We start from the raw sequence: 15,456 nt of genomic DNA on the forward strand, positions 1-15,456 counted from the left end.
GCGGGGAACCACGGGTGGTCACAGGAACAGATTTGTGCGATGTAAAAGCTTGAGAGCCCTTTTGTGACAGCACCCACGGTCTTGCTGTGCAGGTCTGTCATGACACCTGGTGGCCAGAGACACCCTTGCAGCACCTGCCATCAGCCTGCCCCATTTCTTCTTAAACCTAGATGAATGATCTCATTTCCATTGACCTCAAGTAAAAGCAGGAACAAGGTAAGGGAACGTGGTCAGGACACTCAGGCTAGGACACACTGAGCATCTCTGAGCATCCCCGCGGTCTCAGCAGCAGCACACAGTTCTCTGTCCTGTGCTGTAACTGGTGTAGGGCAACAAAGCTGCACAGCAGGTTTTGAGCAGAGTGCAGCCTGGGAAGAGCGAAAGTTGTGGAGCTGCAACAGGGACACTTGGAGAAGAAACTCATTACAAAAGTCTACCAGACCTTTCTGATGTATGAGGGCTGGGCCAGGGTTCCATTATTGCAGTCACATTCACACTCCAAGCCAGCTCCCACCCTGCTGAAGACCCAAACCTCCACGTCCAAAGAGGTGCTGGTTACCACTGCTGGGAGCCAGGCTTCACACCTGTATGTTTATTATATATACACATCCTGGGGGGAAAAAGGAGCTCTTCCCACTGCACGGTTTTGTCAAATGATTGTCCATGCTGCTTGGTCAGTCAGGCTGCAACATCACTCTTCCCACGGACTCATATCTGTGTCAATGGCCACGCAGTTATAGGCAGCATAGCGCAACTTCTCTTCGCATACCTTGGCTCTAGAGATGGCAGGAGGGGTGTGGGGGGAAAGACAGACAAGGAGGAGTTGCCATTGCTGCATCTGCCAGCTCAGAGGTAAGATGCTTTCTGAGATGGAGGCTATGCTTCACTAGCTGCCCACAGAGAGAATCACAGCAGCCACACGGTAGAGGCAGGGGGACATTAAGTGTGGCAAAGCGATGGGGCCCTACAGGTCGGCACCAAGGTTAAGCAGAGAGCCCAGACACACAGTCCCCCAGATGCAGGGAAGCACCAAAACTTACGTGGCATAGTTGGGCAAGAAGAGGGTGCTGGAGCAGGTGGATGACTCTGGCAAAGCATCTGTTGTCTCAGAGCTTGGGGAGAAGGCGACAAACCGGTCAGAACCAGCAGTCCAGCAAGGGAGGGGAGACCAAGACCACACATCCCTTTGGTGTGGGGTCTGTCAGCCTTGCGGTCTACAGAAGAACAGACTCACCCCATCTTGTCTGGATAGATGTAGATTCGTGCTGGAAGGCGGCTTCTGCCAGTGACAAATCTGAGGAAGCGGCTGCGATCCTCTGTAAAGAAAAGCAAAGACATCAGCAGACCTAGAGGATGTGAGATTGAGTACAGCCACTTCCAGGTATCCCCAGCGCTAGCAAGCAGTTCCTTCAGCCCAGCTGCTTGCTCTCCTTGGCTCCCGTCTGTTCCCCAGGCAGCAATGAGGGCAGTTTCACCCTCCCAGTTCCCACCCAGCATCCTGGGACTTGGCATGGCACAAGGTGCACAGGGACAAAGCAAATCACTCACCATTGGTGAAGTTGTTGAGTGCTTCCCAGAAGTACTGAACACGGGTGTCCAGTGGCTCAAAGTCCTCAAACCGAGCTAGCAGAAAGGATACAGAAAAGGATTTTATTAATAGTCCAAGCTCCACCCAGGGGTTCTCTGCCAGCTCAGGAAGAAACCTCTGGGTACCTGCAAGGTGAAAGCACACAGACTCAAGGTACAAGGGACGCGTGCAGTCAGGCCCCTCCCAGAAAGCACATCCAGATCCACATCTCTGCTCCACAGAGACTCAGATACCTGTGGCCTAGGGATGTCCCAGCCTCTGCTCTGAGGCCCATCATGGAGACAAGGGACACCCCTGCCCCCATCAGCACCCAGCTAAAGGCAGGAAGTATACAGGCCCATATTCTCACTGTAATAAAGGCTAACATCAGCTGCCACACCTCTCCTTGTGCCAGCACAGAAAAAGAGAGCCTTGTTTTCAGGGAAAGAGTTTTCAGCAGAGCCCTTCACTTACTGAGCTTCTTCAGGGCATCAACTGTGACTTCAGGGTCCCCACAGACCTTTTTTTCCAGCTCCTGCCAGGTGAGGAGGTCAAGAACAGCTTGGGGCACCACCTTCAGCAGCCCAGCCTGCATGGCCATGATCTGAAAAGGGGACAGGGTGGGTAAGCAGCATGTCTTGCCCAATTCCCTGGCTCATGCTTGAGCCTAGGGACTCAACTGAATGCAAGCCATGTGACTGCTCAGCAAATACTCCAAGGAACCTGAAGAAGGGAACAGGATTGCACCAAGATCTCAGTTTGCTGAGGAAGCCCGTGTCAGAGCTGGGAATAAAGCCCCATTTGTCCCACGCTGCTACAAGCCACTTTGCTTATCAGTAACTCCACAGGTGCCAGGACCCCACCAAAAAGGATTGCCTACTATTGCACCAACGAACATGGGGATACTAACCATGATGCATTTTACCAGAAACAGACTTGGGGCGGGGGGTGGGGGTGGTGGGGTGGGCAGGGGGTATGTATCTGGGGACTCAATAACTACTGATGCTACGGGACAGCGTTACCTGCTCCTTGCTCTCCTCCAGCCGAGCCTTCTGTACCAGGCGGATGAACTCCTTGCGGTCCTCATAGCACACCACGGTGCTACTGCCATTGGGGATCAGCTCCACCATCCGCTGGTCACTCAGTACCGTTGTGTAGGTCAGCTCATTCCCAAATTTGAACTCAAAAGTGTCTTTGTCCATAACTTCCATCACCTCCAGGAGCTTCACCTGCCCAGACCCCATATAAGTGCTTGTTAGAGAAGGGCCCAGTGGGCAGTGGCGTGCCCAAATCCTCATCTCCTCCCTTCCCAGACAAGGGCTGGAGTGACTGTGACAGGAGCACAGCATGGGATATGCTGCCTTAGAGCTGTTTAGCAGACCCTGGGGCATTGTGTGCTTGAAGTGGTAGTTAGCGTAGCTACATCTCTACATTAGTTACAGGATACATTAAACACTAAGAGTGCCCTTTTTGTGTGCGTTTCTTTGACACATCGCAGGAGGAAGCAAGTACAACATGAGGACACAAATCACCACCTTGCTGAATGCCACAAGGAATAGGATAGGCATGGCCTCCCAGTCCCTCTCACCAGCACAGAGTCCACAGCAGGAAAGTCTTTGCTCCAGCTGACCTCCTCCCCTGTTAATTGTTTCCAGACGAAGCCAGGAAGAGCCAGGACCTGAAAGAGGATAGGAATTTTGCTGAAACTGTGTGAAAGAAGACATCCCCAAAGATGGGGATAGGGCTCAACACAGACATAGGGTGCAGACACAAAGGAGTTTCCCTGCTCCTCCTGTCCACATTCTGAGCTCACCATAGTTGAACAGGGACCAGACACCCTCTCCCAAGCTCCCAGCAGCACCTCCCAAAACTCAGGCTGTGCGCTCTCCTAACCCCTTGTGCCCCAAATCCTGTCAAACACCTTTTGTCCCAGTGTATGAACACAGAGCCCTCCCATGCTCCTGTTGGACTGGCTGCAGAAGGGGGCTAATAACTCCCTTTGTGGCAAACCTCCATGCAGGGACAGGACTGAAAGCTTACCAGAAACTCCTTGCCCCTCAGAGCTGCTCCCATGATCTGCCCAATCCACTCGTACTTTGCGAAGTCTCTACAGGAGGGGTTGGGGACGTACATATCCCTGGCTTCTCCAGTGCCATTACCCTACAGAGGCAAGAGGCAAAACTCCAAGTCATGATCTCAGTGCAGCGTGAAACACCACAAACTCTGTTCCTGCAGTGCCTCTGGGCACTTCTCACAGCCAAAGTGGGCTAAACCCTCCATCCTCCTTGGCAATACTCCTAGTGAGAGACTAATATCCAGGTGCTTGTCAGCATATCCTAAAATGAGATGACACAAAGCAATCTACCCAACCCTTCACGAGGAAAAGCTTCGCACGAGTGAAAGTAGGTATGTTTCTGGCACACAGGGGGACAGGGACAGCACTGCATTGCCAAGCACAGAAAGATCTGCCTCAGATACCCCAACCCACAGCACCTGGTTGGACGTGCGCACAAAGAAGGGCAGAGGCACGGGGGTGTCTGCTGAGCTGGGACACAGCTCTTCCGACATGTCTGCCAGGCTGTCCCGAAAACCGCCACCTGCAACCCCAAAAGAAGGACATTTTTAACGATGTGAACTCCCTATGTGCTGACCCTAGAGTTATGGAGCAAAGATGAAGAATTCCGGTCCAACCTGGCCCAGCACTGACCAGAAGGCTCCTGTCAGCCTTATGGCACCAGAATAAATACGACATGAGAAATAACATCCCTGCCTGGCCTCTGCAGAGCAGCCAGAGAGAGCACTGGCACTATCAAAGCTGCTGTTAGTGATTAATGGAGGCCTGGTCCCCATCCCAGCAAGCAGCACTCCTTATCTGAGACATGGCCAGGGGTGGCAGGACAAGGCAACCTGCCTTCCCTCTCTCCTCCATGCGCAGTAATACTGGGAGTGAATAAGAGCCCCTACAGCAACAGTCACCCCATCAACCCCCAGCTTGGCTCCAGAGGAGCCCTTGCCTCACACAGCCCCTACCTTGGTCGATGATGCCCTCCGCGATGAATTTGCACTCCCACCACTGGTCATAACGTAACGGCCACCTGTGGAGAACCAGGCATTGCCTGAGGTGCTGCTCAGCGCCAAGGAGATGCTGGGGAGGCAGCAGCCACAGCAGGGACACCAGGGGACTGGGGTGGACCAGCCTGGGCTCAGGACAGGACAAGATCTCAATCTCCAGAAACAGCTTCATCCTCAGTAGGGAGGTGACACCTTGGGGAACAGGCCCTGATCCCGCGGCTGAGCTCGCTCCTGCCCTAGCAAACCGTCTCCAGAGCACAGGACATGGACACGCTTCCCAGACACCCTGCTGTGACAGAGGACATAGCTCCCAGCACTGCATGACCCGCCCCCCCAGCCCCCAGATGCTACTTACCTATAATCTAGAGGCTTTTCAAACTTGTCCGAGGGCTTCAGGCCTTCATACACCTGCAACAAGCAGAGAAGATCAAGGGTGGTATCCCCCGTCCAGGGATACTGGTGCCAGGTGAAGGCAGGAAATTGGAAGAGATCTGGTTTGCCCCAAACGTTTAAATACTGACTGAAGCTGATCTCTAAATGGTCTAGGAGCCCTTCATTTTTTGAAAGGGAACATAAATTACAGTGCTAATCACTGTATGGAACTTTCTGGCCTCAGAGGTACACTGAACACATACTAAACCTCAGCAGCCTGGGATGTTTGGGCACACATAGAGCAACAGGTCTTTTGGAAGTAGGGGGCGAATGACAACAGGAAGATCAGCATTGCTGTAAAACCACGATACAGGACTGTGTGCAGCTGCATTACTGTGGTCACACAAGAATTCTTTGCTGCCCTTTTAGTGTAACAAGACTGTTATGCTATGCATTAGCAGCATGCCACAGAGAGCATCCACGATAGAGACTCCAACTCAGAGATCCCAAATCCCTCCTAGATGTTATTCCTGGATATGGGATCATCAGCACATGTAACTGTAGAGCCTGTGAGTCATATGAAGATGCCTTGAGGAACTCCAGGTACTTCCAGCTCCAAGTTGTCCCTTCCACCCACCTCTATGTGGCTCATTTTGGTTTTGGGATGTTCCACTCTCCCCAGAGCAGTAGGGACCCTGCCAGGAGGGACAGTACCTGGGTGAAGACAGCGTTCTTGCAGCTGGGGTCCAGGGCAGGATTGTCTCTGTGCTCCATAGCCAGGCGTCGGTTAATATAGAGCCGTGGCATGAAATTGGGCTTGCTGGTCTCCGAGTCCTTCAGACACTGGGTAATGAGAGCTGTGCGCCTCTTGGACAGCAACAAGAACTGCTTGATATGCTGCCAACAGGTATGTCCAAATGTCAGAAGTGCCCAGTGTCCAAAATACGTCACCAACTTCCTACTAAAGCCATTGCACCGCCAGGTCTCTCCCCTTCCCAGGTCCACTGCCTTCCACACGCCGACACATCCTCCTTGACGGTATTTGCTCTACCTCTGTCTCTGAAAGATTTTGCTTTCTGGCTTAAGGCTAAGTCCATCCTCTCTCCATCAGTCATCATCTGATGCTCACACTCCAGTGTTGCTTGGACTCTCCTTCAACCTCACTCTCACCAGAACATCAGCCTTACTATCCCTCCTATTTGTAATCAAAGCAAGCCCCTCTAAACAAGAATCCTCAAACGCTTTGGGTCCTGTGTTGAGCTGGCACAGGAATTACAGTGTTTTCTGACACCAGGCCTGGAAACAAAGAGAATGGGGCTACCCCAGCAACGTCTAGCACACGTATTCTGGGAGAGGATATAAAGAAAACAGACAACTGGAGGGACAAACTCAGTCTTATGAGAAAGATGGAAACCAAAAGCTTATTAAAGTCAGAAAGAAATTACTGGTAAAAGCCTTGCTGTTTGGACACAGCCAGCTCAAAGCTGCTGGCAGCAAGTGCAGGAACAGAGTGTCCTGGGCCGAGATCTAGGAGGGGATGTGTGTCCAGCTCACGTGCCCAGTGTTGCTATGGTCCAAGTCCTTTTGAGGGCAAAGTGCTCTGGTTTGATTATACTTATTACCCCATAGCTACACGTTTCTACATCAGCGTTTTAGCAGGAAGCTAGCCCCTAAACAATATCACCTTTCACAGCTTTAATGAACTGAGCTCAGCCAGGTATTTCCCTTGAGCTGTTTTAAAGGCAACAAGCACTGACCTCCCCTAGCCCAAGCGCATCACCCTGCCAGACTGAGCCCCCACGAGACACAGAGGGAATCATTCACCTTGAGTTTGCTGAACGTGCCAACAGTGTGGTCCCAGGCTGGCACCAAGTGATGCAGGACACTGTCCAGGAGCTTGATGAACCTAAATCCCAAAGAAGGTGGTATTGTGACATAGGAGGGACAGACATCTGCGCAAGCTTATCCAAGACCAGACACAAGCAGAAAAGTAACAACTGATCCAAACCCAACCCAACATAGTCTTTTACGTCACAGAGCCTTTGGTACTAAATTTCCACTCCCTGGGCACTGCAGGGACCCTGCACCCCTTGCAAGGGACTCTGCATGCATCTGTCCCACACATTGCACAGAAACATTGCACTTGCGACACAAAAGATGCCCTGAACTTGAGCTGCAAAATTCCTCTGAAAGTGTAGGGAAGTTACCCCAGAGAGCCCCCTTTGCTGCCAAATGACTCTGCTATTTTTTCTAGGGTCCAGGATGCCTGTCCCAGGGGGAGTCACTCAGCTTTTCAGCTTCCAGCCTCACTCATGCTGGAGATGGCACCAGCCCCTGCAGGCAATACCACCGGGCTTGTCTGCCTCCCTCCGTACAGTACCTTTGAATAAGCACGGCCCGTCGGTATAGCAGATCAGGGTCTGTCCCTTCTAGGCGAGGGTAGCGCACTAAATTGGGCAGCTGGAACATGTCAGCACTGAGCCCCAAGTCCCTCTGTCGGGAGGATTTGATTTTGATGCCTCGGAGGCGAACATCAATCCCATCATCTGCCAAGGAAGACCACAGATGACACGCTAAGACCATGAGAAAGCAAGCCATTCAGCACGGGAGGTCTACATGTAAAAGCACTAGGAATGTGACCAGCTCCAACAGCTCTTGGGCTAGGCACTGAGAGCCTGAAATACCTCCGTGAAGCAGCAGCGGGATATTCACAAAAGAATGAAACCAAAAACAATTGAAGGCAGAGAAAGATAGGATGAAAGCTGAGGGCTTGCAAACCTCCAGGTCTCCCTGGAGTTTCCCATGGTTCTTCTGCATCTTGTCTGAAACACCCCATAGGGCTAAGAAGTACAAGCCACAGGAACAAACTCTTAATGTACGGTATCTTACAAGTACATTATGGATGAGGCCATAACACCTAGCCCTACCTCTGCACTCCACAATCCGGATCTCAATGACAGGCAGGTGTGTTGTCATGTCCTCAAGGACGCACACATCCCCAATGTAGCTCCTGCAAACACAGCAAAAACAAGGGCTGCAGAGCTGCTCCTTTACCCATCCTGTCAAAAATCCACTCAGCTGCTTATAAGGGAAGAGGGTTTGCATCTTCTGAAATGGGAGCCTGTGGCAGGCACCCAGACCCAGTTTGCCTACAACATGGCCTAGGCTGAATGCCTGAACCTGCTGGTGCTTCAGGTCCAGGCAACATGATCCTGACGGGTCCCACAACCCGATCAGGAAAGCCGTGATGATTGTGTCATCTGCTACTGTAGGCAGAATCTGTAGCTCAGAGATGGAAAATGCCTGTCCCAAGGCCCTGGGCTTCTTAAGACAGGCTGGTGCTGGCATGACCACTTAGGGTCAGGGTGTCCAGCACCCCCAGCCCCCGCAAGGGGACTATCCTCTCCACCTCCATCCATCCACCACTCACTCATCGATGCCAACGTCGTTCAGTTTCTTCAGATTGTCCCCCTCGCCCCCGTACACAGCGACCCGCTTGGGCATGAAGTTCTCATCGGTGGTATCCACCGTCAGCAGGAGCTTCCTGCAAAGGGAAGCATGAAATGAGGAGAAAGTAACTGCATTTGAACACCCATTGCTTCTTCCCCTCATTGCCTGGTCACACCTGTTATCAAGCACACACAACTGGTGCTGGGATCCCCGGGTACCTGTGATAATGCTAAGACCCTTTCAAGCCCAGAGCCAGAGCAAAGGCAGGGGGTCAGGCAGTGCGGCGCAAATTTGGGCCATGATGGACTCATGCAGAGAGCAGGGGCTTTGCCCCAGCTGCCAGCCAGCACACAGAGGAGAGGTGCCTCACTTGACAATGGTGCCTTTCTTCATGTTGAGCCGCACCCAGTGCTGGCCCTGGGACCCGTCACTCTCCCAGTACGTGTCGGCGTGGCTGTCGGTCAAGCATGACACATTGAAGTCCTCCTGGAAGAGGGCAGTGAATGAAAGGAAGATCAGATGGGGGTCGGATTAACTTCCCTTTAGTGGTTACTCTTGTCATGAATCTTAAGAGCCAGAGGGTGTCAAACTGGCCCATTCCCTTTGCTGGGCCGTGGGTAGACACAGGACATCGCAGCTGACCCTCCAAGGTGCTCTGGGGTCACACACGGAGCACAGAACATCAAACCCTCCCTAAAATCAGCTTAGCAGCTAATATTAGCATTTGCTTCTCAAATCACAGCCCCTTCAGGGGCCACAATACGCTGCATGATGCTCCCCAGGCTTCTCTCCCACATCCTCAAACGCAGCCCAACCCATCAAGAAGAGCAGCACACCAAGTACCATCCGTGTCCCCCAGCCCCACGGCACAGTGGGGCTGGTGTAGCCTCATCTCTTTAACCCACCGTGTAAGACGAGACATCGATGCTGTCCACGTACTGCTTGACACTGCCCAAGTTCTCATCCTCCTTCCCAATGTGATCATAGAGGAAATGCACCAGGTCTTCGTCACACTCATAAGTCCATGTTGGGGGCACAAACCTACCATGGAAAAAGGATTAATAGGTCTGGAGAGCCAGGGGCAGCCAGGCTAACAGGTGAGGGAAGGCAGGTCCACACCCTGCTTGCCTTGGTCTCACCCTGTTTTCTGCTTCATACAGGCTTATCTAGGACAAGACTATGCAGAGCAGAGCTGTTCCCCACTGCCTGTATTCCCCTCTCTCCCCCTGGTCTGCAGGAGATGGCTGTCTTGAGCAGCCAGGGAGAGACAGTAGCTTGCACCCAACCACAGCAGCAGCTGGGAAACAGTTCATACCGAAGCTTCTCTACTGCGGCCTCATCCTGCTCCATGGGCTTGGGCTTCGCTCCGAGGCGCAGCGAGTACGTCAGATCCACCACCTGCTCCCATCTGAAACAACCCAGAGAAGGGGATAGCGAGCAAATCCCAGGGGAAAGGGGGAGCTGGTGGTCAAGGAGGAGCTGGAAGGGGAAGGCTGGGGTTTAAAGCCCACCGCACTCCATCCTCCATCTCCTCCAGCCTCATCTGCCATCCTCTTCAACCATCCCCACCTCTTGCAGCCCACACCCAGCAAGGCAGGTGCCAAGCGGAGCGATGGAGCCAAACCCAGTGAACTCCACCGCCGACATCCCTACGGCCTCGCTCCCACCGGAGAAGCGGCCGAGGGGGCCGGGGCACCCCGGTACCCCCAGGGGGCCTGGCCGGGGGGGGGTGGGTGCGCACCGCGGGGCGCCCCGGAGCAGGAGAGCGGCGGCCCGCACCTGATGACGGGTTTGTAGTCCACCCCGAAGAGCTGCTGCTGCCGCTGGATGCGCTCCGTGGACTCCACTGGCACCAGGCGGTCCCCGCCGTCGGCGTGCTTGCACACCAGCACCCAGCCCTCCTCCAGCTCGCAGCCGCTCCGGTACTCCTCCAGCTGCTCCTGCGGGGACAGGCGGCCCCCGTCAGCGGACGGGCAGGCCCCGCCGCGGGCAGCGCAGGCCGCCGCGGCCTCCCAGCCCCCCGCCGCTACCTTGCTGAGCTTGACCCAGAGCCCGGCGCCGTTGCAGTACTCCTCGCCGGTGGCGCGGAGGCAGCCGCCCTTCCGCACCTCGATGGTGGCCCGCGCCGCCCGCTTGCCGCCCCGCGCCGGCCCCGGGCTGTCCCAGACGCTGAGCAGGCTGCGGGCGGCGGCGGCGGCGGCGGCGGCGGGGTCCTTGCAGATCTTGTACTGCACCTCCCGCGGCACGTAGCAGAGCGCGGCGGGCAGCGCCCGGGCGCGGCGGAAGCACTCGCTGCACTGCAGCAGGAACCGCAGCCGGCCCAGCACCTGGTGCGGCGCCTCCCCGCCCGCACGCATCGCGTACCGGCTACCGTGCGCGGCGGGCAGCGGCCGAGCCCCACACCGGCGGGGTCGCTACTCGCGGGTTTACGGCAAACCCCGCCCGCCGACAAGGCAAGATGGCGGCGCCCGGTGAGGCGGACGTAGGGCAAGATGGCGGCGCCCGTGCGGAGTACGGAGGAGCGCGGAGCAGGGCAAGATGGCGGCGCGTGGAGGGGGCGGGGCAAAATGGCGGCGTACGGAGAGGCGGGGCCACGGCAAGATGGCGGCGCCGGCGGGGCGGGGCGGGCCGTGTCGGGAGGCAACGGAGGGCTGGGCAGCGGCGCAGGAGCATGGAGGGCGGTGAGCGGCTCCTGTGAGTAACCGCGGCTGGGGAGGGCGCGCACCGGGGCCCGCACGGGGGATACTGGTGTGGCCCAGGGGATGGTGCTGTGCCGCTGGGGACCTGTACTGGGGACGCTGGTGTGGCCCCGGGGATGGTGCTGTGTCGCTGGGGTCCTGTCTTGGGCATACTAGTGTGGCCTAGGGGATACAGTGCTGGCACCAGGGTCCTGCACTGGTGCTACTGGTGAGGCACTGAGGGGGCTGCCCCTGCACTGGTAGGGCACTGGGAATGCTGACCCTGCACGGGGATGGATCAGCAGGGCCACTGATGCGGCTTAGAAGTCACAGGTCCCACGTTGGAGGTTTTGGTGACTTGTTACCCATGGCCTCCACCTGTCACAGCAGGATGGTGCTGGCCATCCCCCGCGGCAGCCCGGGGTCCCCGTCCCTGGGGCAGGCAGGCTGGGCTCCAGCAGCCCCTGGGCGGTGGCACCGCCGCAGGGAGGTTGGGGACACATGGTGGCTACCTTGGTGGCCACTGGGCCTCCAGGGGCTGCATGGCACAGATAGGGACTGGGGACACCGGTGGCAGGGCTGGCCGCCCCCGCACCCCACCGGCCCCAGATCTCTCCGGGCAGGAGCAGCTGCTGGCCCTGATAACTTAATCTTGCGGGGCCCTGGGCCAGGCATCACCTCTCCCTGGGGAGGGCCCTGGCGTCTGGAGCAGGAAGAGGCCCTGGACTGCCATGGGGAGCATTTGTCACGTTTGTCACAGCTGGGTGCAAGCCCTTCCCCATGGTCACCGGGGAGTGGGGATGAGCTGCCGGCCCTGGCACCCCCAGCCCCCAACCGTGGGGGTCAGGCAGGGCACCCAGACCCCTCGTGGGTGACAGTCTGTGTCTGCAGCCCCAAAGGCTTCCCCAAGCTGAAGAATGACACGTTCCTGCGAGCGGCGCGCGGGGAGGAGACGGAGTACACCCCGGTGTGGTGCATGCGGCAGGCAGGGCGCTACCTGCCCGGTGAGCAAGTGGAGGAGTTGGGAGGGGGATGGTGAGGGGCGCCTGGCACGTACCCTGTAATGCTTAAGTTGGTCCCTTGCAGAGTTTCGGGAGACCCGGGCGGCACAGGATTTCTTTGCCACTTGCCGGAGCCCCAAACTGTGCTGTGAGCTGACCCTGCAGGTGAGCATCCCCTAGGGGGTCTGTGTGGCCCTTCTCCCCGCCCAGATGGGTGGCCTCAATAAGTTACACAGACTTTGGGGATGCTGCTGCCCCATGTGCTTGTAGGGCCTCCATGGGCAGGGTGTCACAGCCTCTCACTGATGCTGCCTCTTCCCCTCCACAGCCGCTCAGACGATTCCCCCTGGATGCTGCTATCATCTTCTCTGACATCTTGGTGGTGCCCCAGGTGAGAGCTGTCACCAGTGGTGGAAAGCAGTGACTGGGTTCAGGGCCACCCTATTCCTGTTTCTTCCATTCTCCCCTGTCCCCAGGCACTGGGCATGGAGGTTGTCATGGTCCCTGGCAAAGGACCCACATTCACAGAGCCTCTAAAGGAGGTGGAGGATCTGCTGAAACTGCGACAGAAGGTGGATGTGACTGCAGAGCTCGGTTACGTCTTCCAGGCCATCACGCTGACACGACACCGCCTGGAGGGCAAGGTGCCCCTCATCGGCTTCTCCGGGGCACCTGTAAGTGACGTGGCTCCTCCATGTGGGCTTCCTAGCTGGCCTTCTCTGCTCTTTCTTTTGGGGTGATACCAGCCATGGCACCTCCAAAACTGTGGGTGCTGTAGCTGTGTGTAAGTGGGGAACATTCAGTGCAGGAGCAGCTGTGTCCCATACTCTGGGTTGCTCACAAGTCCTACCTTCAGCACTGTGACCAGCCCCTCGTGTCTTCTTCCACCTCCATCACCCTCCTCTCCTTCCCACAGTGGACGCTCATGTCCTACATGATTGAAGGTGGTGGTTCTACTACAATGGCCAAGGCCAAGAGCTGGCTCTATCGTCACCCCGAGGCAAGCCACCGACTGCTGCGACTGCTGGCTGATGTCATCACTGACTACCTGTTGGGGCAGGTGGCTGCTGGAGCGCAGGTGTGTCCTGGGGCATGGGGACAGGGCCAGGCAGGAACTGGGGATAGGGAGCAGAGAGGGTCCAGCTTCTAGGAGGAGGAGGAGGAAGGACTGAGGTGCGGCTCTCCTAGTCCCATGTCTCTGGCAGGCGCTCCAGCTGTTTGAGTCCCATGCTGGGCACCTGGGGCCGGAGCAGTTTCAGGAATTTGCCCTGCCTTACATCCGAGACATCGCCCAAGCTGTCAAGAGGAAGCTGAAGGAAGCGGCGCTGCCCCTGGTGCCCATGGTGAGTTGGGGCTGCCTGGATCAACCCTGGCATCTGGGGGCTGCTGTAGAGGGCTGCATCCCCTGGTTGCTGCCTCCCCGTCTAGCCTGTGGAGAGGGGCCTGACCCACAGCGGAGTTACTGCCTGTCTCCTCCCTTCCCAGATCATCTTCGCAAAGGATGCGCACTATGCACTGCACGACCTGGCCCGTGCTGGTTACGAGGTGGTTGGCCTTGACTGGACCATCCGGCCCCAGGAGGCTCGGTAAGTCTGGCGGAGCGCTCAGGTGTCTGAGTAGCACCTCGGGTTGGGTACCCTGACCTCTTCACCCGCCCTGAGCCATCCCAGGCTTAGAGATTTCCGCGCCAGAGGTGGGGGTAGTTGGGCCCCACATTGTGTGGAGCTCACAGTAACCAGGGGCTGCAATGAAGGGTCCTATGTGCCCTGGGGTGCGGGCTGCAAGCACCCGGCTGCCCCCAGCCTCTGCGTAACACACAACAACTTGCCTGCTTTCTCCCTGCTGCAGTGCACAGGCAGGGAAAGATGTCACCCTGCAAGGGAACCTGGATCCCTGCGCACTCTATGCACCCAAGGTGAGCGGTGGGCATCGCCAGCGATGGGGGCTAGTTCCAGCCTGTGTTAAAGGCCTCCCGCCTCCGTTTCACAGGTTTCTCCACATGCAGTGCTGGCTTACGTCCCAGCAGTTCCCCAGGCTGGCTGGGGGCTGGTGGGGGTGGAGTACCCTGGGCTGGCTGGGGCTAACACAGTGCATTTCCCACTGTGCCTACAGGAGAAGATCGGCGAGCTGGTGAAGAAGATGCTGGAGGGTTTCGGCACACAACGCTATATCGCCAACCTGGGCCACGGCCTGTACCCTGACATGAGCCCCGAGCACGTGGGTGCCTTTGTGGAGGCCGTGCATGCTCATTCCTGCCACATCAACAAGCACAGCTGAGCCCGGAGGCTTGGGGACAGGACTCTGGTTTGGGCACAGTCACCCCAAGTAGCGTGTTGTCACAGGGCTCGCTCCAGGCTGGGCTGCAGCATTAAACCAGCACCTTGTCTGCAGCAGCCGTGTGGCTCTGGCTGGGGCACGGGGAACTGGACGTCTCTGAAGGAGATGGGCAGTGCTGGCAGCCTGGCAGTGGGGCACGTGAGGTCAGGGCGAGCTGCTGAGCCCTGTCCTGCAGGTCAGAATGAGGAAACAGGGATGCCAGCCAAGTGGGGGGGAATGCATCTCCCTGCTGGGGGGCCCAGCGTTGTGCCAAGGGCTGGCAAGAGAGGACATGAACCTGTCCTGGCAGTCCTGGCACTACAGATGTGTTCAGCCCTGCTAGGGGAGGTGGGCTGCCTGAGGCTGGCAAGGTCACAGTCTGGGAGCTGGGGGCTCACAGCCTGCTGCTGCCACAGGCCCAGCGTGAGCTGTGTTCACAGTCCTGCTCAGGTGGGAACAAGCAACGTGCCATTGACCCAGGGCATCCCTGAGTGAGTGGGAGACCCAGCAGGACTCACCTGGGGGGCAGGTGGCCATGTGGCAGGAGCCCTCCAGACACTAGCACCACCAGCACCCTGCCACACTGGCTGGGATGGCAGCACAGACACCATGGTGCCAGCACTGCCATCACTCCAGCTCTCAGAGACTCCTTGGGACCATCCCACTGGGCCTTGAGATCTCTCCTCCATGCACACCTCCCCATTTCTCTGATCCTCAGAGTCAAATCTGCCTGGAGCTCAGCAAACCCCACAGAAAGCAGCACGGGGTGCTGGCAGCACCCAGGAACCCCACGTTATGACTCTGTGCCATCCCATCCCACACTGCAGCACGCTCACTGCGGTCCAGGCTGGCTGATCAAGACATGGTCGCCAACACTGCGGTAGCTGGCACAGATGGGGCAGTGCCACCAGCGTGGGCAGGGACCTGCTGATGCTGAATGTGGTAGGGGATTGTCCCCCTCCTTGGGGCACAGGAGCTGGGTACCACAGGAGGCTGTGAT

At 57.1% G+C, this 15,456-nt stretch overlaps 2 protein-coding genes across 2 annotated transcripts; one reads left to right on the forward strand and one right to left on the reverse strand.

Annotated features, from left to right (window-relative positions):
- Positions 1 to 565: 565 nt before the first annotated feature.
- LOC102050680 (E3 ubiquitin-protein ligase HECTD3) lies at positions 566 to 10,818 on the reverse strand. Its single transcript, XM_055725014.1, has 21 exons — positions 10,492 to 10,818; positions 10,241 to 10,401; positions 9,777 to 9,869; positions 9,367 to 9,502; positions 8,832 to 8,947; positions 8,442 to 8,555; positions 7,939 to 8,021; positions 7,392 to 7,557; positions 6,836 to 6,917; positions 5,726 to 5,908; positions 4,995 to 5,047; positions 4,598 to 4,662; positions 4,061 to 4,164; positions 3,608 to 3,727; positions 3,156 to 3,245; positions 2,590 to 2,796; positions 2,042 to 2,171; positions 1,549 to 1,623; positions 1,235 to 1,316; positions 1,041 to 1,112; positions 566 to 776 (listed from the first exon to the last, which is right to left on the reverse strand). The coding sequence occupies exons 1-21, from the start codon at positions 10,816 to 10,818 to the stop codon at positions 692 to 694; spliced, it is 2,544 nt and encodes an 847-aa protein (XP_055580989.1). The 3' UTR covers positions 566 to 691.
- A 101-nt stretch (positions 10,819 to 10,919) lies between these two features.
- Positions 10,920 to 14,530, forward strand: UROD (uroporphyrinogen decarboxylase). Its single transcript, XM_005437376.4, has 10 exons — positions 10,920 to 11,155; positions 12,031 to 12,143; positions 12,226 to 12,305; positions 12,469 to 12,531; positions 12,617 to 12,814; positions 13,057 to 13,218; positions 13,346 to 13,483; positions 13,626 to 13,726; positions 13,989 to 14,055; positions 14,253 to 14,530. The coding sequence occupies exons 1-10, from the start codon at positions 10,920 to 10,922 to the stop codon at positions 14,415 to 14,417; spliced, it is 1,323 nt and encodes a 440-aa protein (XP_005437433.2). The 3' UTR covers positions 14,418 to 14,530.
- The last annotated feature ends 926 nt before the right edge of the window (positions 14,531 to 15,456 follow it).

Source organism: Falco cherrug, chromosome 12 (genome assembly GCF_023634085.1).
Source record: "Falco cherrug isolate bFalChe1 chromosome 12, bFalChe1.pri, whole genome shotgun sequence".
Lineage (NCBI taxonomy): Eukaryota > Metazoa > Chordata > Aves > Falconiformes > Falconidae > Falco > Falco cherrug.